The sequence below is a fragment of the Gouania willdenowi genome, chromosome 20, assembly GCF_900634775.1.
Source record: "Gouania willdenowi chromosome 20, fGouWil2.1, whole genome shotgun sequence".
NCBI classification, from domain to species: Eukaryota; Metazoa; Chordata; class Actinopteri; order Blenniiformes; family Gobiesocidae; genus Gouania; species Gouania willdenowi.
Window position 1 is genome coordinate 27,965,613 of NC_041063.1, and position 24,576 is coordinate 27,990,188.

The window sequence follows — 24,576 nt, forward strand, 5'->3', positions numbered from 1 at the left end:
TTTCTGCACATTTTTTCCCATGTTCAGCACTCATAAACCCTTTCTACCACTTTTACACCTAATGACACATATGTTGACCCATTATTGTCACTTGTAACCTCTTTTCACCATATTTCATGATTATGTTTTGCCAATTTAACCACATTCATCATTTGTCATGCCCATTATTTACCAGTTTAAACTATTTGTTCTAATATTGACACTTTGAACTCTTTTTAACACTTTTTCTGTCTGTTTTTATCCACTATAATTTACAACTTTTAACTATTTTCTGTGGTTTTTAAATCCCATTTCACCACCTTTTCCACTATTTTTGGTCACTTTGAACCATTTTATTAGTGATTAAAACCATGATTTCCATCTTTAAGATGACTATAATAATAATAAATGTTCCTGGATAACAGTGGATATTATTCAGATGAATAAATAAATGTGGTTATCACAGATTCATAGAACAATGGACCATCATTTTACTGACTTTATGGATGGACCCCAAAAATCTCCCCTTTATTCCCCCTTATAGATGGTCCTGTCTCCACATGACTGTTCTTCAATGTTCATGTCTGTGTTCAACCACCTTCAGCTACAGTGGGGGTCCCTGCTCTATGGGACCTTTATTTTGGGGGTCGTGGGCTGAACAGGTTGAGAACCACTGGTGTAGACAGACAACGCAGATAAAAGAGTTGAACCTAGAGAATCGGAGGCTCTAGTGACGCTTCTATTGAAGACTAACCTCAGATAAACCAGTCAGTCATCATCATCTTCAGCTGAGAACTGTGTGTGTGTGTTCTGTCATGACAGCAGTCGCACACACACGCTAACTGCTGAGTCAGTGCAGCAGAAGAGCGCAGATGGTGATGGACACACACACACACACACACACAGTGATGATGACGCTGATGAAAAATGTGATGACATCACAGCTGACGATGAGAAACAATCAGACAGGTTTAATTAATCAAGACGGCACTAATTATTGATCGCTGTTGATAACGAGCTCAACAACCTGATCGTCCTACACAAAGTCTGTGTGTCACACTGTTGTGTAACCGTGACTCACACAACGCCACCGATGGAATAAAGTCATAGTTGTCCTAAAGGTACTTCGGGTTCCGTGTTCATGACGTCACTGTGTCGCAGTTTGTTTGGGTTAAAAAAAGAAAAGGTCTCTCTCGTCGGGGGGGCCGGGGCCGCCTCCCGGTGGAGAGTGTTGTATCGTGGCGCCGGGTGGGCCTGTGCTGGCCCTGGTGCGGGCATGGGCCTCCCCCCCGCTCGGCCGCTCCCCTTGGTGGCGGGGTGGCGTTGCTCCGGGCCGGCGGGCGGCGGGGGTCGCCCCCTGGGGCGCCGGGGGATGTTGTTGGTGCCTGGCTGTGCCCGGGGGTGGGGGGTGTCGCCGTGCTCCGCGGGGCCGGCGCGGTCTGGGGGGTGCCGTGGGGGGGGGTCTCCGGCTGTGCTGTTCCGGGGCCCGCAGTGCCACTTGCCCGTCTGCGCCATCTACCCTCTCGCGTGGCCCGCCACGCGGACGGGCCCGGCTCACACTGGACAGGCCTCCTACATGTTCACTTCACCCCACTCCCAGCTGGTCTGGCTCACTCACAAAATGCACCACACACCAATACCCAACCCTTGGGGGGCTGGATGGTGGGGCTGGGGGTGGAGGGGGCCGCCACCTGTGTTACTATGTAGTGGCGTGGGGGCGGCCCTCCCACCTCTAGTTGCCCTACTAATCCCTCCAATTTTAATCGCACCTCAACATGTCACCCCCCGGAGGGTGTATCATCTTTTACACCCTCCGGCCTATTACACCACATACACATAAATCCACAGAGGCTGGAGGGGGAGCACCGTTCCCCTCCATCCCCCTTCTTTTAATTACACCCCATACATTCACCAAACACACACATTCACACAGGGGATCGGGAAGTGCCTCTCCATTGGGGAATGGAGAGGCACCATAACAGGGTGGTGGGTTGGTACACATATTTGGGCCTCTCCGGTGGGGGCCTGGCCCCTCTGTTGGTGGCTGGGCCACTGCATAGAGCAAAAGCACATCAAGATGGTGCGGTCGGGCGTGGCGGTGGGTCTCGGGGGGGGCTTTGCCGGGGTCTCTCCTTGCGGGGTCTTTCCGGGCTGTGTCGGCCGGGTGGGGCGCGGGGGTGCCTCTCCCCTTGGGTGTGGCTGGGTGCTTGCTTTGTCTCCTGGTGGCCTTGGGGGCGGGCCCCGCGGTGTGCGGGCCCGGGGCGGCCTGCCTCGCCGGTTTGGGGGGTGGGTGTGCTGGGGGGGTGCTGGTGTCCTCGCCGGGGTTGGGGCGGGGTTGCTTGGCGCCTCGGGGTGATGCTGTTTACTGGGGGGCGGCGCTAGCTGTTCCGGTGGTGGAGGTTGCTGTCGGCCGCCTGGTGGGTCTGTCCTGCCGTTTGCGGACTGGTGGGTGGGTCCGGGGCATCTTTGGCTGGGGGCTGCTGTCCCGCACTTGATGTGTGCCGTTGGGGTGCCTCCGTCCCCGCGGTGGGGATCGCCGGTTGCTCGCGGGCCGGCGGGGGGCGCTGCTCCGTGGCTGGCGCTGTCCGGGGGGCGGCGGGCCCTGGGCTGCTGGCCGTGGGCTGTCCGGGGCTGTGCGGTCCTGCTGGGCCGTGGCCGGGTCCCGGGCGGGGGTGGGGGATGCGTCCCGGGGGGCTTGGCCCGGGGGCTTGCCCTTGGGGGGTCCTGGTCCCGGGGGTGCTCCTGGGGCCCGGGGTGCTTGGCCTGCTGGCCGGGCCGGTCCTGGCGGGGGTCTTTCGGGGCGGGTGGCGCGTGCCGCGCCCTTGCGTACCTACTGGTACGGCCCCTGCTTGGGCAGTGCCCCGTGAGGTAGGGTGTCGGGGGCCGGAATAGGGGGCCACATCCCGGCGGGGCGGTCTGGCTTGGCCCTTGGAGGGGGCCCTGGCTTTAAAAAAAAAAAAAAAAAAGAACTGAAGCTCGTGGCGCGGGCGGCATCAGTGAAGGGTGATCTGGGGCGCCGTGGGGGGCTAGGTTGGGGTGCCTGGGGGCCGGCGGGGAGACTCCCAGCGGCCCCCTGGTGCCTTATGCGGCTTGGGGTGTGGTCGTCCTCCCTGGGCGGGTCCTTCTGGCCTGGGGTCGGGCCCCTGCTGGCTCTGGGCTCGCCGGCGGGTGCCCACTGGCTGCCTGTTCGGCGCGGTTCTGGTCGTCTGCTGGGTGTGGGCTTCGGCTCCTCCGCTGGGGCCTCGGGCAGGGAGTTCTCTGGGCCCTCCCCTCGGGGGGTTAGGCGCGGGGGTGGGGTGGGGGGGTGGGGGGGTCGATGGGGTGGGGGGTCTGGGGGTTGGGGGTGGGATCGGTGGCGTGGTGCGCTGGGTCCTTGGCTCCTTGGGGCTTTCTCGGGTGTGTATGGGGGGGCGATGGCTGCCTCTCGGCTTGGGATCTTGGGGGCGTTCGGGGGACTGCTTGGCCGTGGGGTGGTCGCCGGGGGCCCTTAGGCTGCCTGCTCTTGCTGCTGGCCTGACTGCTTAGTCGGGCCCGGGGGCGGCTCTTGGGTTTTGCAGTGGCGGTACTTGGAAATACATTTGTCATGGATGCACTGGCCTTGGGCTGTGGGATAACACTCATACTGGGCTCAACCTTAGACACGTTGTTCCCAAATACCTGTTTTATGGAATTTCCACTCACCTCTTCCTCTGTTCACAGCCACCACCATTATTCCTAAACCACACACTGGTCACCAAACTGGCTTGACAACACAACAATAAACACAATATACACAACCACAATTTCACATCGCATCACTTAAAACTATTCCTCACCCATTCCATATCCTATCTTGTATCCCTCTTCCCTGCTAACTTCCCCACCCCCCTCCAACCCCTCACCTTGGTGTAACACTGCCCTCTCTTTTTTACAAAAAAAAAAAAAAAAAAAAAAGGAAAAAAAAAAAAAAAAAAAAAAAAAAAAAAAAAAGAAAAGGTCAATATTAAAAACATTTTTGTACCGCTAAAAGTCATTTTAGTTAATATTTTATGGTTATTTAAAATTATTCCCGTGATTCCAAACTTCCTTTAAATCGCGGGTCACGGACGTCACGTCCTCTTTCGTCTCCATGACTGTAGGCGGCGGCTGTGCTGACGGTCGTTATCACTAACATATAGCTTCTTCAGACAGAGGAATGTAACGTTTGTGTAAGCGGATGGGTCCATAACACGGCTCTACTATGATTAGTGTTTGTTCTGTGTAAGGGTGAGTGTATATTCTTCTAATACTATTCTATGTGCTAAGATGCTAGCAGCTATATTGTAAACACACACACACACACACACACGGCTGATACGTGTGCGTGCACTACACCGGGATGTACATGCTGAACGCACACAGAGCCGTTTAGAGGGAGAGAGTTGCGACTTTGGTGTTGCAAAATGTTTATTTTTTGTGGTACGTCTGGGTCTCTTTTTTTTTTTTTATAATCTCTCAACAACCTGCAACAGATTATGTGCAAAACGCGCGAAGGAGATGGACGTAGACACGTAGACACAGACACACACACACACACACACACACACACACACACACACACACACACACACACACACACACACACACACACACACACACACAGTATTTATAATAAAATATACTAAATGAGTAAAATAAAACTAAAAAACTAAATATTTAGTCAAAAAAATACACAAAATGACAACAGAAATGCACAAAACTACACAAAAAAGCATAAAAACACAACAGAGAGATAAAAAAATAATGATTCCAAAAAACAAACATAACAGAAAAATCACCACTGTATGAATGAATACTTCTGATGGGCACTGTACTAGTGAGAAGAATCTGCTGAGGGTGTAAAACCACCTGTTTTCTGTGTCTCTACTCTATGGTCGTATGTTGGATGTACATGACACGTTTGTGTGTAATTCATTTTCCCACTGTTTTCTGCGTTTTTTCTTGCCAAAGGAGGGTCTAAGGACAGGGGATGCTCCGGGACATTCATTATCCATTTGTTTAAATCCAGCAAACATTGGTACAAACTTTATTTACCAATTTATCATGCACATGTCCCATTTTCCTGTTCTTATTGTCGTTTTGTGTTAATTTGTTGAAATTTTGTATATTTCTGTCCATGTGGGAGTTCTTATTTTGTAAGTTTTTTATGTCAATTCGTATGTTTTTCAGTTGTTTTGCGTGTTTTTATTTAGTGTTTTGTCAATATTTTGAGTACTTTTGTTATTGTATTCAGTGTTTTGTTGACTTTTTGTGAATATTTGTTTTTGTGTGGGCTCATTTTGCCCATGTTTCTGTCATTTTGTGAGTTCTTGTTGTTTATTATGTGTGTAGCTGCATGTTGCTCATATCTAATGTATGTCATAATCTTTAACCTCCACTCCACCAGGGGGCGTTACAGTCTCATCGCAAATATTAGATGAGTCACTTTACCACTACCTTTAGGTCCTAATGTGTGTTTATGTATTAATCAGTACGAGTTTACACCCAAACACAAAATAAAAAGTGAAACGTTTCCTAAAAGAACTTTCTCCAAAAAGGGTCATAAAGTAATAAACGTAGGATTTATTTCCACCTGTGAATCTTTAAAGGTCCCATGTTAAACTTTTCTGTTTTAAACATGATAAAGGTTTATTATGACTTCATACACATGATTAAAGTGTTTCTTTCATTGATTCCATCAATCATTAGTTAGAGGGTGATTTACTCCTTTATTACCACAGGGTGAACACAAACACATCGCTACTATTTGATGACGCGTTCCCACTTTGATGATGAATTTGACTGAGCTGGAGAAGCCACTCCTCCAGAAAGCGCTCTGCCATGATTGACATGTAAACAGACACGCCCACAAAGGTGGGCGTCCTTCACACAGTGCTATGTATGTATTTTCTACAGTCTATGTATGTACCGGTGAATGCCCCGCCCCCACGCTCTGTCTGTGTTTATAAAGCAGCATGAGCTCAGCTACAGAGTGGGTGGGAGGAGGGTGGGCCGTCCTCTGGCCCTACGTCACCGTGTGGGGAGGAGTAAGTCAGTGTCCAGTCTATAGACACGCCCACTCACTCAAATCAGCCTGTTTGCGTAGAGTTGGTCAGAAAGTGACTTTTCAGAGGCTAAAACTCTGGAAAACAGGAGAGTTTGGGGAAATAAACCTCAAATACTATGTTTTTGAGGTTCTTAGAATAAAAGGAGATGGTGAAAAATAGCATGACATGTGACCTTTAATATGCAACAAATCTAACGTGTGTGCGTTAACACAAATCCCCTGAAAACCCCCGTGGGAAACCCCATCTCTGTCTGAATGCAGTGAAACGTCACTGTAAAGCTTGTTTTTATTACACTTCAAATCACCGTTTTATTAAAAATGAAGGCAGGACTAAAGCCTGGATGAAGTGAGTAAAACACTTTCTGTTGGATTTGATACTTTAGTGTCGACAAGAGAGTTTTTCAACATCAGCCAATCACAGAGCAGCAGCTCAATCACTCTTAATAACTCAGAAAACTATTTCAGTTTTAGTTTTTTAAACTTTTTTTTGTTTCATTTTGCTTGTAGTCAAATAAATTATGAATTATGGTCGACTGAAATGGCTTATATTTGTATTACTTCTGATTGGCTTGGTAAACAATAAGGTCCCGCCCCCTCCTACAGAATTAACCACTATTTTTTTATGACAAAGCATTTTTACTGCAGTTTTAAAAAATTAATAAAATCATTTTGAAATAATAAAATATAATGATAATTAAAACAATAACAATAATAACTAGGCAAAACCTGTATTATCAAGTAAAATATGTAGAATTGTTCATGTGAAAGACATCTTATTGTGTGTATTTTGTTGTGTAATGTCACTTTATGTTGTTCTTTTTACGAATAAAATTGAAAGTAATAATGCAGGAAAAACAGAAGACTGACCTTGACCTTGAGAATGACCTTGAGTGAAGGTCAAGGTCATACATTGAAAGGAAATGTTGTTCAATGGTACCAGTCTGAGCACTGGATCTCAATTTGTGGCCAAGTTACAGGAAAAAGGTTGTTTTTTTTTTAACTTTGACCTTTACTGATCTTTTTACTGGTATGTCGTACAGCTTTGGTCCAACAAAATAAAATACTCCACTTGAGATGAGCTTTTCATAAATGTAAGCATCAAACTTGTACGAGAAATATTCATAGAGATATGGAAAATTTTGTTTTTTGACACTTGAGTCGACCTTGACCTTGACCTTTTGGCTCCAAAAAGGTCAACTGCACATCGTTGACACTGTCCCTATGAGATGATATACGTGTCATTAATAGTGTAGGAGGAGTTACAGGACAAAGGAGTTGCAGAAGAAAAATAATAATAAGAACTCCTACGAGAAGAATGTATTTGGCAATTTTCAATTACTAAATACAATAACAAAACTACAAATACTACTACTAATAATGATGATAATAATAATTTCTGGAATAGTTTTCAGTATATTTTTGTTTGTTAATCGTGTGCCACCAGTTGACCATGTGTGTTGTAGAACAGATATAAAGTAACTTCTCTCCATAATGACGAAGAGACAAAGTGAAGACGATGTTTCACTCTGAATGAAATTAAAGCGTGAAGATGAAAATCTATTTTTATCATCAGGAAGTATTTATAGCTGCAGCAGCAGAGCTCACCGACACAGATCTACTATTTAGGAGACGGAACGAGGGAGGAAAAGGAAGGAAGGAAGAAGGAGAAACTCAGAAAAAAGGAATGAAGAAAGGAAAGAAGTAGAAGAGGAAAGGAGAGGGAAGGATGGACGGTGGAAAGGAAAAGAAAGAAATTAAGAAGGAGGGGAAATTCAAAAGAGGAGGGAGTTAGAAAGGAAATAGGAGAGGAAAGAGGGAAGGAAGTAGAGAGGTGAGGAAAGTAGAAGGAATGAATGAAGGTAGGAAGTAGAGGTGGAATGAGCCAAGTATAAAAAGAAAGAAAGAAAGAAAGAAAGAAAGAATCAAAGAGACGCAAGAGCAGGAACGAAGGAAGTATTGGAGGAGGAAAGGAAAAAGAGGGATGTAATAAGAGAATGAAGGAATGGGCCAATGAAAAAAGGAGAAGAAATAAAGAAGGAAGGAAATAATAAGGTATGGAATGAACAAAGAAAAGAGGGAATGATGGAGAAAAGGAAGAAAGAAACAAGTATAGGAAGAGATTAAAAAACTAAGGCAGGGGAAAAATGAAGAAAGGAAAGAAAGAAGGAGGTAAAGATGGAATAAAACAACAATAAAAGTATTTAGGAAAAAAATGAAAGAAGTGATGAGAAAAAAGAAGGAAAGAAAGAAAGAATGAAGGAAAAGGAAATAAAAAAAGAGGAGATTAATGAGTGTCACAGGGTTTATGTACACACACACACACACTCACACACACACACACACTCACACAAATGTGTGTGTATGTGTCTCTCTCTCTCTCTGTGTGTGTGTGTGTGAGACATGGGGGCGGGGCCTCAAATCTGATTAAAGTCGTGTTGGAGACAATTAACAGGATTTCAGCCTCAGTTCCTCAGGGAGTGCGTTCGTGTGTGTGCGTGTGTGTGTGTGTGTTTGTCCATAACGGGTGTGTGTGTGTGTGTGTTTGTGTGTTTGTCCATAACGGGTGTGTGTGTAGTATTAGATGTATTAGATGATGATGATGATGGACGAAGAAACAAGGCTTTAATACAAACTGAGGGACATCTTCATCACTCACTGATGGAGGAGGAGCTCAATCATCATCCTCACCCCCCCGCCCCCCCTCACACACACACACACACACACACACACACACTCTTTAACCCCAACTGGTCCCAGTGAGCCCAATAACTGGTGGACAGCTGGTACACACACACACACACACACACACACACACACACACACAGTGATAATTAATTCACTTTTTGCTCTCTTCTCCGTCTCTTCGTCATTGTCTCTCACTCCAGGAAAGTGTGTGTGTGTGTGTGTGTGTGTGTAATGTGTGTGTGTGTGTCTGTCCATGATGGAGGTGGTGAATGATTGGTTTCCATGGTAACGCAGGCACTGCGGCAGTGGATGCGTAAAGAATATGGAGCATGTGTTGTGTGTGTATCGATGACATCATCGCACACTGACTTTAATAAATCAAACGATTTGATTGGTCAGTGAAACATGAGCTCTACATGTTTAAACACTGTGTGTTTAATATATTTATATGATCAGAGTTAAATAGAACTTAGTTGGTCTGTTGCTCACTCTTTACTTTAGAAACAGTTACTGTTACAAACCTCTGAACATTATATATATATTTATATAAACAATACATACACGATAAAAGTAAAAAAAATACATATAAAAAGGAGAAAAAAGGAAAAGAAAAATGTTTAAAACAAATTTTAAGTAAAAAAGATCTATACTATTGAAAATTAAAAAAACATATACGATTAAAAAAGTTACAAATCCTTTAGAAATTAATAAAATTAAAAAAGTTAAAGATCTATACGACAGAAAAGTAAAAAACTATCTACAATAAAAAGATTTAAAGCAAAAAAGAAGTAATGAAGAAGTAAAAAACAAGAAACTATAGAAAACTTTTTTAAAATATAAAGTAAAAAAATGTATGTACTAAATTACAAATTTGTAAGTGAGTAAAAAACATAAATGATATAATTATCAGTTATTGTCAGCGATGACGGACTGGAATATATATAATTACTATAGATGCAGTAATGTTATTACTGGTGATTGATATAGAAAATAAAGTTTAACAGATTTTAAAGGCGTTTTTCTGAGAAACGTTTTCATTACTTTGCAATAAAATTAAACTTAATCTAGTTTTCAGATGATTCTGATTCTTATTAGAATTCAAACTTTTTTCTTCTTTTTTGGTAATAAACTGAACACTGATGTAATTAAAACAACTTAGTGAATCTAACACGTCTCAGATTGAGTTTGTGTGATGAATCAAAGAGTGTTATTATTAAAAAATGGGATTTTACAATTTATTGCGATTTTTTGGGTGCTGATTTTAATAATCGATTCTGCTTCTCAGTATCGATTTTTTTTAATTGTATTTTTCACATTTTCGTGAGCGACCACTGGGTGGCACCAACAAGTGACTGCAAACACGAGGAAGACTTGAACAAACAAACCAACAACGGTGATTAAACCTGTACGATTTAAATATAAAGTATAAACACATTTAGACACATGAACAAAGCTGTGTTAAAGATAAGTAGCGTATTGTGTAACAACAAACATTACTGCTCATCATGTCCGTCACTATATAAACTAAGGGATTAGACACCTAGCACCAGACCAACGGACCCTGGATGGATATTAAATAAACTTATCCAGGTAATGAAGCCAGTCATGATATCTATGTGCGTTATGTCAAAGGAGGCGGAGCCAACCCTGTCCATCATAGCCCAGCTACATGCACACCTCCACGCTACACATCAGCATTTCTAATAAGTTCAAATTTACCAGTTTTAGACGAGACAAAATATGTTACATTTAATTATATTTTACAGTGTCTATAGTTTTAGACCCAGACGTCAGACAAACCTGACGATAGTTCCGACACTTACTGTGCACATGAGCAGTTCCGTCACTGCCGGATCTTTTCTACATAAGCGTAAACGGTGCCTGTGTTACCACTGTGTTAGGATGGCCGAGTGGTCTAATGATGTGGGTTCAAATTCCACTTCTGACATTTTTTTTTCATTTTAACATATTTAACACAGGAAATTCCACCTTTATAAATACATAAAAAAAAGAAACATTTTAGGGTGTTTCCTGGGTTAGGGCTAAAATCAAATTGACAAGGACAACGGGTCCAGCAGTGACGGAACTACCAGCATTCAGCAGAAGTGCTGGTACTATCATCAGGTTGGTCTGAAGTCCAAGTCCAGACCAATAGCAACAGCCTACATCTTATCCTTGCTGTCCACTCCTTTTCTTGGAAAGACGGTGGCTGCTGCGTTGCGGAGCTGATCAGCTGTGTGCCACAGTGCGCTCGTCAGCTGCAGCTTGTGAAATGAAACTGTCCATGCTGGTCAACTATTTTAACACTGTGTCCAACGTAAAGCCACAGTTTGATCCATTACAGAGTAAATAACAAGTATGATGATGATGATGATGATGACTAATGTGCTCTGATCATTTCTGAATGTAAGCATAAAATCCGTCTTTCCACACAAACAAACATTATTCTGTGGTTAGTACGAGGTAAAAAAAGAGAACTTATGAAGATGTTTGCATTTCAATTCGATTAATCGATTCCTAAATGTCTGCACTAGTGTGTTTACACAGGGTTTGTAATAGGTGTGTTCAGAACGCGACTGTAGCGACTGCAGACTGTGTGTGTGTGTGTGTGTGTGTGTGTGTGTGTGTGTGTGTGTGTGTGTGTGTGTGTTTAGAACAGGAATTGAAATCAGAATCGTTAAAATCCAAGCGATGCCCAACCCTAATCTTCACACTGTAATACATTGTAACATTGTAACTTCTCTTTAGGAGCAGCCTAACTACTATATATATATATATATATATATATATACAGCACGTTGACCAGCTCCTGTTACTACACTAAAACATAGACGCTCCAAAGCACTAGTTTGATCAACATTAAAAGTTTCAGTTGACAAACTTCAAAAAGTTCTGTACTAATATGTTGTTTTGTACGTGTTGTTTACCTCCTTTCTGATGGTTTTATTTATTATAAAAATAAATCACTGAATAAATAATGATAAATCAGTCAATGACTGAATGTGATGGGATGTACATTGGTTTTTGGAACTGTGACATTTCTAGAAGTTTAGGATTCAACTTATGTGTTTGGATAAGGAAAAAATGTTGATAATCGTCACTGTAGAATCACAATACTTGTAAAATCAGAATCACAATTCAAATCAATTGGCACTAAGAATGTGGATTAACAATGAATTGGGACTAAAGGGTATGGTCCCAGTCCTAGTTATTATAGGGTGTGCAACAGTGACCTTTCAGAACCTTTGAGAAGATCCTGCTCTGCTGTGTCAATGAGGAGGGGCTGATGTGCTGCAGATGTTCACACGCTAAAAATAAAAGAGGATCCACACACACACACACACACACACACACACACACACACACACACACACACACACACACACACACACACACACGCACACCCTGCAGACCTGTGTGTGTTTAAACAGCTCGCTCACTCATTGATTTCCTGCCTCATCCAACAAAGTGTTTGTTACATCTACGCCGCTCGGGATGTCCGGCTCGTTACACACACACACACACACGCATGCACGTTTGTCCAAGGATTACTTTGTGGATTTGTCCCCATATATATATATATATATATATATATATATATATATATACTGTATACATATATACGTCCGTATGTGGATATAGTCCATAGCAAAAACTAATAAATAAATGATTATCAGACACAGAGCCAAGCTACAATGGCCTCATGCAAAGGATTTTAAATAACTAACCTAAAGTTTGGGTAAAAATGAAGAAGTCACATAAAGAAAAATAGTTTTATATCCAATATAGAGCAACATGTATACTATAAATTGAAACAGATTTTTTCTTACATACCTACATGCAGTTATGGACCAATGAAAATAGGAAAAAATATTTCCAGAGCGTGTGAGTCTAGAACCAATGCATATCTGTGACTAATCATTAGTGATGTGAACAGTCTATGTTCATAGCTCTAAGCTGATCACATGACAGGGAGCTGAGACATATGCTAAATAGTTTACTGAAGACCCAAACATGTTCCAGACCCAAACACACACTGACTTTGTGACTATTTAGAGGAGCTGACATGTCCACCAGATAGGATGTATAGCAGATCTATTTCTATATTCTGAGAGAGTGGGTGGAGCTTATTACTATACCATATTTACCTTTATATGTGATGGAGTTACAGACATATTGGAAGATGAAAATGGAAGAACAATAAGGACACACCCCCTCACTATATTATCCATATCTATAAAGTATTGATCAGATCAAACTAAATATTTGCAGTGTGAATATTGAATAATTATGGAATAATTGGTTAAAAAAATCAAAATTTTTTAGACTGAAGTGTGTGGGACATTTATTGAAAAGACATGGAATGACTCATGTCTGTTTGTTTGTTTGTTTTGTTCTAACCTGAGTGCAGCAGCTCCTGCTCCATCACTCCACATCCCAGCACCTCCATCCAGTCTCCATGGAAACGCACCTCCAGTTCAAAGGAGGGGTGAGTGAAGGGGAAGTAGCAGTCCACCCAGCGCACTTCCACACCTGGAGGTCAACCACAGGTTAAAAACAGGTCCTCCTCAGCCTAAGCCCCGCCCCTCTAAGCCCCGCCCACCTCCTCCGAACAGATGAGTGACGAGCCGCGTCAGCGTCTGTTTCAGGTTGAACTCCACCAGCTTCACGGCCTCCAGGCTGTGCACCGCCTGCTTCTCTGCGGTCCGCCGTCCTCCATGTTCAAACAGGGACAGGTCGTCACCGCTCGCCACCGTAGAGAACAGCTGAACGACACAAACCAGCTTTAGAACTTATTAATACTTATTGTATCTAATCTTTATTTAAAGACCAATATTCATTATGATTGGTCAATATTTTATCATTTTCATATTTATTATGTATGGATTGCTCATAATAAAAATATATATTTGTTTTTTAATGTTATTATATACTGTATATTATAGTATTATTATTATATTTATATTATTTTATCTTCACAAGTTAAAAAATGCTATTTGTAGAATTTTAAACAGTAAATTATATATATTATATAATCTATTATAGTACAAATATTATCCTTTATAAATATTATGTATTACTAAACTACTTATTTGTTAATATGTTTAATAATGTGAATTATTATTATTATTACTATTGTGTGTACCTCATGGTCTGAGAACAGTCGAACTCCCTCCATCTGATGAAAGACGGGGTAGTGACTGGAGTCGATCTCATCCCGTCTGTAAACGTCTCCGGCCAATAGGAACGCGTCTAACCCTGAGCTCACCAGCTCCCTCTGGTGGGCCGACGTGTGAGCGCGCAGCATCGTCCTCCTGGAACCAGAACCCAAAACACGGAACGTAAGTAGGTCACGTGATCTACCAAAAATTCTGATAACTATGTTTTCACAGCGATGGCTGCATCCCAAGGCTCACCTGTTCAGGTAATAGTTGTCTCCTCGTTTCCTGCTGGGATGATGGAGCGGGATCAACAAGCTGTCAATCAAACAAAGGCTGGCGTCAGACACACCCACTTTTAAAAGGCTTTTATTTTGAAGGACAGGCGGCAGTGCCTGACCTGTCAAAGTTCTGCTCCACGGTGACCACGGGACTCAGGTTGTCATGGACAGAGAAGAGTGGGTTTCCATAGCGACCAATAAAAGAGCTGAGGAGAGGGGAGACACACGTTACCATGGAAACGTCACACTTTCATCTTTAGGAAGTGACATTTGCAATCTTTAGGAAGTGATGTTTTAGGAAGTGACGTTTTCATCTTTAGGAAGTGACTTTTTCCATCGTTTTCCATCTTTAGGAAGTCACGTTTTAGAAAGTGACATTTTAGGAAGTGACATTTTAGGAAGTGATGTTTTAGGAAGTGATGTTTTCATCTTTAGGAAGTGACTATTTCACCTTCAGGAAGTTACTTTTTCCATCTTTAGGAAGTGATGTTTTCCTTCTTAAGGAAGTGCTCAGGAAATAACGACGAAGCAAGAAAAGTAAGTGACAAACAGAATAGGAAAAGAAAAGAGGAAACAATGCAGAAATAAAGGTGTGAGGAAGTAGTAAAATGAAAGAAAATAAAGAATGAATGAAAGAAAGAAAGGGGATAAATCTAGAGTCATAAGGAAAAATGAACATTTCTGGATTTGTGTCTAAATTAAAGATTTGTGCGACTGGGACGAGAGAATCCTCAATGTTTCATTCTCCTCCTGTTTCCGTCTGACTGATAAATCTACACTAAACCTTCTCCCTGTGAGCCACAGAGCAGGACTAGACACCAACAACTGCATCTGCTCAACGCTCGCTGCTTCAGGTAATGAAAATAAATAAAAACGAATGGAAATAAAAAAGAATCTAGGCACTACGAGATTAAAGTCCTAATAGTTTGAGAATAAAGTCGTCCTTTTATGAGAATAAATCTGTCTTTAAAAAGTGGTAATGGTACAGTGCTCCGAATTCCCAGTTGAAGTGAACACAACTAACATTGATATCTCTGAAGTCGACCACTTCCATCCACTTCCTCCTCCTCCACAATAAAGGAGGCTATTAGCTTGAAATCAGTCTGGTTTAAATGTCTGCAAAGTGTGTTTAAAGTCCTTAAAGTAATAACAGTGGTGATGACAGTTTTTCACTATGTGTGAAACATAACGACAAATATAATCTCACTAAATGTTACACATTCTCCAGAAAGCAACACACAAAACATCCTGTTTGGATTTACATTTTATTCTCATAAAAAAACCACTTTCTTTCTTGAAATATTACGACTTTAATCTTGAAATATTATGATTTTATTATCATAAAATTACAATGTTATTAAGATACGACTCTTTTCTCATAAAATTACAACTTTATTCTTAAAATATTAGGACTTTAATCCTGTAGTGCCCAGATTTATTTAGTTTTTTTTAATGTGGCCCTAATACGCCGTTGTATCTTCCACTAAAGGATCATATTTTTGTTGTTGTTTTTATCCAGTGGTCCTAATCCTGCTCTGTAAATATGAAAGACAGAATGCAGTTTGGTTTCCTTTCATTGGTCAAAGATATCGTAGAAAGTTACGGCTTTTAAACATTTCTTCTGACATTCTATGAATAAATATCAAAACAAGCAGCGATGATTTCAATTATGGACACAACAAAAAAGTGAGAAAAAGAGAGACATCTATTCAGATTCTGAATGAAGACGTGATGACAATGTCAAAAAGGAATAAACGCCACCTCAGGCTTGTTTCATCATAAACACGTTAGCATTGACTTTGCTCGGAGAATAAGGATTATTTCAGTCGCAGTGCAGGTGAAAACTTGACTCAGAGATGAAAAGTGTTGGCCAGCAGATTTATCTTGTTTGGAAATTACCCAGAATCCCTCCCGTCTGCTGGCCGTCACGATGTCAAAGACGCCAGCACACGGAAAGAGTAAAGATCACGACCCGCCAAATGGCAAAGTCATAAACTAGCGCCGTTCAGCACCCTTGCTGACTTACAGTATTAATGCAGTGTGTGTGTGTGTGTGTGTGTGTGTGTGCGTTCACTCTTTTAGAAACACAAAAGCCGTACAGAGAACTCAACTCAGCAGTTTTTTCCATGATTAACAAAAAACCATTGCACTGGATTAAATTTAAAATAAGAAGAAAATGTCAACATTTAGAGAGAAATTCTGAAAATTTTGGTTGTTTCAATCAAACAAACTGAGTGAGAAGTTCACCTCAGGTCAGATGAAGTTATTAGCTTTAGTTTATGTGCAACCTTTAGGTCCTGGGAAGGTTTGAAATGTGCAAAAATGCTACAAATTCATGGAATTTAATGTTTACTAGAGGTGGGACTCCATTAGAAGAAACAATCTAATTAATTAGAGACTTTGTAATTAATTAATCTAAATCAATGACCTAACAATATTTGACATGAGAAGCAAAGTTTTTCAGCTTAAATGGATTTTGGTTAATGACTAAATCAATTAAAAACAATAAATGAGATTAAACAGCAACATAGTGTTGATTATTGGTTCTCCTGTATTTTTGTGTTGTGTCTGTGCATCAGTATTATGGGTATACTGGGAACTCGTGAAATCAGAAAGGTTCCACACTGGAGTGGAAAAAAATAAATTTCAAGAAAAATGAGATTTACATGATTACATGATAACTATTTTCATAGTTATTGCTCAGAAATGTTCAGATTTGTGCACAACTGATATTTAATTATTTTATTTTATTTGTACCCAGGATTGAAAATTTGATAATTGGTCCACATGTGTCTATAAAGTGAAATATTCATAAAAAATATTTTATCACTATAACATGTTTTCAATCACTAAAAATTTACAATTAACGATAAATAATAAATATCAACAACTAATCATATTTAAGTGTTGTTGATAATAAATAATTTGAATACAGGTGTTTACAACAGTCTTGTGATCATTTCAAAAATAAACTCTTAAAATTCCACCAATTTACGGTTAACTCAGCAACTTTTGTTAAAGTGATCAATATATTCCAGTTCTTGTGGTGATGAATCTGATTGGTCGCCCACCTGTAGAAGTGTGCTTTGATTCGCTCTTTGATCAGCCACAGCGGATGGTGCGGCTGGTTGTGGAGGTTCCGTCCCACCTTGGACAGGATCTTTGTCGTCACGTTGGTGAAGTCATCCCGAGGGTGAGAACAACCCAACACCTCCACTGACTCTGAACCAATCAGAGGCTGGGGGGTGTGGCCATCAGCGCTGTGGCATCGATGTGGCGCCGTGCAGCGGTTGGCCTGCAGGGGGCGACGCAGCAGACGGAGGGAGGGGAGGAGCAAGTAGCCAGACATCATGATGATGCTTCCATGGAGCTAGAAGGAGAAAGTTGGTTTAATAACCATGGTTGCCATGGAAACACGAGGTTTGATTTGACAAACATCCTCACTGTGGATGTAGCATATGGTTAGCTCATTGTTAACAACTGTCAGTTCACGGTTAGCTCACAGTTAGCTCATGATTAGTTCACCGTTAGCTCACTGTTAGCTCATGGTTAGCTCACGATTATTTCACTGTTAGCTCAAAATTAGCTTACAGTTAGCTTAGTGTTAGCTAGGGTTGAGCACTGAGAACCGGTTCCAAACGTCCATTATGAAGATGTTTGCATTTCAATTCGTTTTTTCGATTCCTAAATGCCCGCACTAGTTTGTTTACGCGGCTTGCTCTGTTTGTTTACACGGGGTTTGTATAAGATGCGTTCAGAACGCGACTGTAGCGACTACAGTCTGTGTGTGTGTGTGTGTAGCCGCTGACTATAGGCAAACAGGGGAGAGAGAGAGCGCTGATCACTTTTTTCCAGCCGTATTATAGATAGCGCCACTCCTACGGTTTAAATGATCAACTTATGGAGTTACTAAAGGATGAGTTCACCCAGAATGTAGGCGTATTCAAGAAGTTAACAACTTTAATTTAGCCCCGCTAAATGAGGAAGTGTAGGTCAGTCCTCTGCTGCTGCTGTCTCTCTGTAGCGGGGGAGGGGCTGCTGCCTCGGCTGTACAGACTGTGACGGCCAGTTGTTGTTGTTTTTTTTTAAATTTATTTCATATACAATTTACATATGTACATAAAGAAAAAATATACTTGGGGTACTGTTACTTTAATCAACAAATTTAAGGATTTAAAAATGTTTCCACTGCTCTTTTGTCTTATACTCCATGTAAAGAGGTCTTATATTAGTCTGTTTTATTTTTAAGGTGGTGCAATTTTTGTGGCTTTAGACTCCAATGACATGTATGTATATAATATATTCCCTACAATATAAACACGTTCAAAATATAACAATTTTTTATAGTTTCTGTTTCCACTGTATCCATAATAATAATAATAATTCTCAACAAGAACTATTGATTGATTTGTCACATGATGATGATGTTCCAGGGTTTGAGTTTGTTTTATTTAGTTTCACATCTACCTGTAGCTCTATGTTTTTTAGACCGATGACAACTTGTTTTTAGTTTTATTTCAGAAAGTTTCACTTTTACAGTTAAAGTTGGAAACCTTTGTTAATTGAATATCCTAGTTACATTACAGTAACCAAATTAAACTATATCACCTAAGTGAATTAATAAAAATAGCCTGTGTGAAGGCTTTTTCAAGCTTTTTTTAGTTCACTGTTAGCTCAGTGTTAGTTCAGTGTTAGCTCAGTGTTAGCTCAGTGTTAGTTCACTGTTAGTTCAGTGTTAGTTCACTGTTAGCTCAGTGTTAGTTCACTGTTAGCTCAGTGTTAGTTCAGTGTTAGTTCACTGTTAGTTCACTGTTAGCTCAGTGTTAGCTCAGTGTTAGCTCAGTGTTAGCTCACTGTTAGCTCAGTGTTAGTTCAGTGTTAGTTCACTGTTAGCTCAGTGTTAGCTCAGTGTTAGCTCAGTATTAGCTCAGTGTTAGTTCAGTGATAGCTCACTGTTAGCTCACTGTTAGCTCAGTGTTAGTTCACTGTTAGCTCAGTGTTAGCTCAGTATTAGCTCAGTGTTAGTTCAGTGATAGCTCACTGTTAGCAACATAAGGTGAGTTCACATGTTTTCATGATCAAAGTCTTTTCTCGTCGTGTTCAAAGAGGAAAAAACAGACGTAGCTCCTCAATAGAGGTCAGACAAGGTCAACTGTGTTATTTATAGCAATAACCAGGTCTCACACACACACACACGCACACGCACACGCACACACACACACACACACACACACACACACACACACACACACAGTAAAGTGAAGGGTGTTGCATTGCAGTGGCTCTGCAGTAAAATGGATTATTGTTCCTAAAGCAGCTGAAGAGTTTCATCAGCCAATCAGTGAGAAGTATGAGGACCAAGGACACCTCAAGGTCGTCCAAACGTAAGATAAAGAAGTGTGAGGAAACCACAGTTTGAGAACCATCCTGGACCTGGTTTATTTCTTATCAAACACAGTTTGATTTAGTGAGGCTGAAACTTTAGATGAATGAGTGACGCTTTATAACCACGCCCCCAACATGGACCAGTGACCAATCAGCAGAGAGCTCAGGAACTTCCCACAGGGCGAGAGGAGGTGTGACAGAAGATCTATAGACCTTATGTTTACCACCATCTGGTTTAGGAGTGGTTTTGAGACAGTTTTAGACTTTTTAGGTGTGGGTTAACCTGGGGCTGGTTTTACTCTGTTCAAACTAGATGGAGTAATTTTAGACAGATTTTTAAGATTGATTTATGAACTGGTTTTACTTTAGGTTAAGTCTAGCATTTTATACTAGTTTTAGGCTTCTTTTAGACTGGTTTATAATACTGGTTTGTGCATGAGATCAGTACGTATTTATACTCATTTTAGACAAATGTATGGTGGGTTTTAAACAGTTTTTATAACTGGGTTTGGACTAGTTTAGAATCTTGATAGATTTTGTGGTAGTTGTGGACTGGTTTTTAAATCCAGTTTATAGCTTTATTTTCATTTCATACTGGTTTGGGCCTCAGTTAGGTCTGATTTTTAACTTATGTTAGACTGGTGTTGGGCTAGTTTTAGCTTGACTTGTTTTAGTCTGGCTATAGATTGTTTTTCAGTCTGGCTTTGGACTAGGTTGTTTAAGACTGTTTTGGGGGAAATTAGTGGCACTTTTAAGGCTCATTCTAGACTGGTTTTTAGTCTAGTTTGCTTGTTCTATTTAGGCTAGTTTTTGGACTTGTTTTGGTCCTGAGCAGGTTTTTCTTTGGACTAGTTTGACTGATTGTGGTCTTTAGACTGTTATAGATTTTTAAATAAACAGGTTTGATTTAATATAAACCCTGAATATGTGGTTTAATGAGTGCACGGCCTACTTTGCAGCAGTCGGTAAGTAAGTAAGTAAGTAATATTTATTTATATAGCACCTTTCACACACACAGGTCACAAAGTGCTTTACACATCCACTCATTCACATTCACACACCAATGGGACAAACCAATGCAGTGACCACGAGAGGGCGGCCTGTTACAGGTACTTTACTCCAGTATTCTACTCTGAGCCTTCTCTGAGGGATATTTGTAGGTTTTCTACTCCGTGTTCTCCTGAAAACATCCATCAGAGTTTGAACACAAAGAGCCGGCTCCGAGCAGCGAATCACAAAATGTAATTTACTCACGAGTCTCCATAAATCCACAGGAAAGTGAGAATTTACGCCTCCCTCCGCGAGTGGCAGAGCAGCAATAGGTGCTCACTGACTGTGTGTGTGTGTGTGTGTGATTTATCACACACACACACACACACACAGTCACACACTTTACAGCCTCAACTCATCCTGATGTTACACTGACTAACTGTGTCCAACACGTTCACGACGTGACCTCTGAGACGCCCCAAGGTCAAACAGGGTTCTTCAACAGTCGACTTCTTCTTATTCTGCTTTTACACTGGGTTTGGTTTGACTGATTTAGGACTGGTTTTATTTTGGGTTTGTTCTGGTTTTGGACTCGTTTTGATCTGTTTTGTTAAGATGAATAATGGGTTGGTTCTAAACAGGTTTTGGGCTGTTTTCTGAATTAGTTTTAAAGTTATTTTAGACTGGTTTTGAAATAGTTTTTAGACTATTTTAGGACCGTTTTTAACAAGTTCAGATGAACTACGGCCGGCCCGCGAAATGTCTCTGCGCGAATAGCACGTTCCACGTTCCCGAGAATTCAGTCAAATGACTCGATTCCACAGAGTTAAAAAAACGAGGTCCCGTGGTACATACGGAGTAATGGGCCCCATTTATATATTGGTATGTGTCAATGATTTAATAACACCAACCGTCGTAATATTTGACTCACAAATAAATGAAAAATCAACTTTCGTCTTTTTTTTCTTTTGGGGCCCCCTGGGCCACATCATCATACCTACCAAATTTCAGGCCAATCCGTTTGCGAATAACAGGAGTAGTGATTTGAACTAGTGTAAGCAACAATAAGAAGAACAAAGTGCAGTGATTGGATCAGGACTGGTTTCTGTTTGAGGTTTTGGTCCATTTTTAGACTGAACTGAGATTAGTTTTGGTCTGGTGTAGAACTGGTTTTAGACTCATTTTGGGTTTATTTCAAGGTGTTTTTCCACTGGTTTATGACAGTTTCAGACTGGTTTTACAGTGGGTTTGAACTGGTTTAGGACTAACTAGTATTGGGCTGTTTTCTGAACTGGCTTTAAAGTAATTTTAGACTGGTTGTCAAATGGTTTTTAAGACTATTTAAGGGCTGTTTTCAAAAATGATGTGTGGGAGGTTTTGAACTGGTTTTAGATTGGAATCAGGACTGGTTTTGTGGGAGGTTTTTAGACTTAATTAAGATTAGTTTTGGTCTGGTTCAGAAATGGTTGTGGACTCATTTTGGGTTCATTCTAAGGTGTTTTTCAACTGGTTTTTATCACGTTTCAGACAGTTTTAAGTGGAGTTTTAACTGGTTTTGGGCAGTTTTCTGAACTGGTTTTAGAGGGTCATTTTAGACTGGTTTTAAAAAGCTTTTTGGCTTGTTTTTAGAGGTGGTTTTGTTTTTTACTTAAACTTAATCAAGACTATTTTTGGTCTGGTTTAGAGCTGGATTTAGACTCATTCTAGGGTGTTTTTAGACTGGCTGGGTATTGGTTGTAGACTAGTTTTGTTCTACATTGGATTATTTCCAATGTAGAACAAGTGTTTTGAAGGCGTGGCAGTTTGAAGGCGACACTAGCAGCTGTGAGCGTCCAAACCTTCAGGCTGCAGAACAAATGACATTATTCATCCTATTTTCCCCTCGTGTCACAGTGACACTTTGTCATGGTTTTTATCCTCTCATAAAAAGTGGTTGTCGTGGCTGAAGTCCAGCCGGAGCGTCTCCGTCCTGCTGCAGCAGCAAAGTTCCAGCCATCGATCTGCTTATCCTCCAGGGCCGATTGCAATCAATCATCCTCTGCGGAGAATCTCAGCCTCACTTTTTCTCCTCCAAACTGTCACTTTCAACTCAGCTCAGAGGAAAATATGTGGAGCCGACAAAACAGTGAGTTAACTCAGTGACGTTGTGCTGCTGTCCAGGAAAGTATCAACAACACAGGTTTTAACCCCACAGTGTAAATACAAGACTAAAACCAGACTAAATACAAACAATAAGGCTAATAAAACGTCTGAATATTAGGGGTGTCCCGATCTAATATTGATATCTGGGACATCCCTACTGAATATGGACTAAAAACTCTCTTAAACCAGACTAAAAATAATCTAAAATTAGGCTAAATACAGAGTGATAGCAGAGGTAGAAAAAGTTCAAAATCATAATGAAAAATAGTAAATGAACTAAAAATTCTCTAAATCAGTTCAATAAAAAAATTAAAAAGTAGTCTCAGAACAAACTAAACTATCTAAAGCTAGAAACCACACTAAATATAGCCTGAAAAAAGGGAGAAAAATACTAAAAACAGTCTGTAACCAGGCAACAAAACATGTTTACAGCAAAATTACAGAAGACTAAAAATACAGTTAAACTAAAAATAAGTTTAAAACTAGAGTGAAAAAAAAAAACTGTATGAAAAAGGTTCAAACAAACTGATAACAAAATAAAAGACGGTCCTAAACAAAACTACAACCTGAAAACAGTCTGTTCAGCAACGATAACACAACCTCAAAAACCAGACCTCCTCCTGATTCAAGATATATCAAAATTTCTATTTTGGCGATATAGCATAGCTTGTTTTGTATTAAAATACTCTCACTGAGTGCATCCTAACTCAGACCTTCATCTACAGAACTCACTCACACGTGCTGTCCCTAAGAGGAGAAAAAGACTAAAGTGATCATATTATGCAGCTGTTTCTAATAAATGTGTCGGTGTGGAATTTTTTTTTTTTATCAACAAATTTAACCCAGAATTGTCTTTCTGGTCAGACTTTATTGAGTTAAAAATATTGAAATATGTTTTCGTAAATTGTTATTTTGAGAGAAAAAAGAAGTAAATATTAGTTTTGGTGCATATCCCCCAGTCCTAGAGGAGGTATATGGTCTAAAACATTTAGGACAAACGTTTTTATTAATTTATATCAATTATTTTTTTCATTTTAAAATAACACAAGTGTGCATTTTACTCAAACAAATAGATTAAAAAGCATTTTTATTTTGAGACCCTGATTTAATTTTTTTTTTTTTTTCTGTATATCAGTCTGTCAATCTACTAATCACTGCAAACATTTTTGTGAACTATTAATGTATCTGTTCATCACTCAGGAGCTGGTATATGTAATAACACAGTTACAGCCCCAGGAATGAGCACAGAGCTTTCAACACTTTCGCTAAAATTTTTGTGCCACTGAAGAATATATCTTTGCTTATGGTGAATATTATTCATTTTAAAGATAATAATAAGTTAGAAAGGTTACTTACTTTGAGCTTTTATTGTGACAATTCGTTAATTCATCATTTAGACAGTGGTGTATTTAAATTTGAAATGTTAGCGTTTGTTTCAAAAACCACTTCATCCTTTACAACCAAACTATTGAATTAAATATGAGTAAATAAACATTATTGTGGTGTTTATAATGTTCTGGCTGGTCACAGCCTGAGGAATACTGTGTTTTAGCTCACATGTGGACACAAACTCACAGTTTAAACGTGAAAAGAGTGACTCCACATGTTCACATTCAGTGTCTATCAACGTGTTTCACAGTCTCACACCGTCAGCCACTCATTAAAAAACAAAACAAGTGTTTAAAAAGACATTTTTAAACGAGGTTACAGTGGAATGAAGCTACACTCACCTTCTGTCACTGTGTCGCTTTCGGTGCGTTTTAGAGAGCGACATAATGCCTGCTTGTGAACGGAAATTAAAACTCATTTTCCTGTAAGTTTGAATATCTAAAAGTCATATTTAACTAAATTAGAATATTTTCTATCTTAAAATTTTTTCTTTTGATTGTGA

The 24,576-nt window shown here is 40.5% G+C and overlaps 1 protein-coding gene across 3 annotated transcripts in view; it reads right to left on the bottom strand.

Moving 5' to 3' along the window:
* Positions 1-24,445, bottom strand: part of fars2 (phenylalanyl-tRNA synthetase 2, mitochondrial) — a 95,360-nt gene extending 70,915 nt beyond the window's left edge. The window contains exons 1-7 of one of the 3 annotated variants that reach the window (XM_028434024.1): positions 24,416-24,445; positions 17,240-17,538; positions 14,288-14,374; positions 14,146-14,205; positions 13,875-14,043; positions 13,332-13,494; positions 13,130-13,261 (exon numbers count right to left, since the gene is read on the bottom strand). In XM_028434024.1, the coding sequence (XP_028289825.1) occupies positions 13,130-13,261; positions 13,332-13,494; positions 13,875-14,043; positions 14,146-14,205; positions 14,288-14,374; positions 17,240-17,520 (892 nt within the window). In that variant the 5' untranslated portion in view covers positions 17,521-17,538; positions 24,416-24,445. Of the gene's footprint in view, positions 1-13,129; positions 13,262-13,331; positions 13,495-13,874; positions 14,044-14,145; positions 14,206-14,287; positions 14,375-17,239; positions 17,539-19,209; positions 19,313-20,807; positions 20,849-24,415 lie in introns of those variants that run through there. The other 2 variants (XM_028434025.1, XM_028434023.1) reach the window with 2 other exon arrangements.
* Positions 24,446-24,576: the final 131 nt, after the last annotated feature.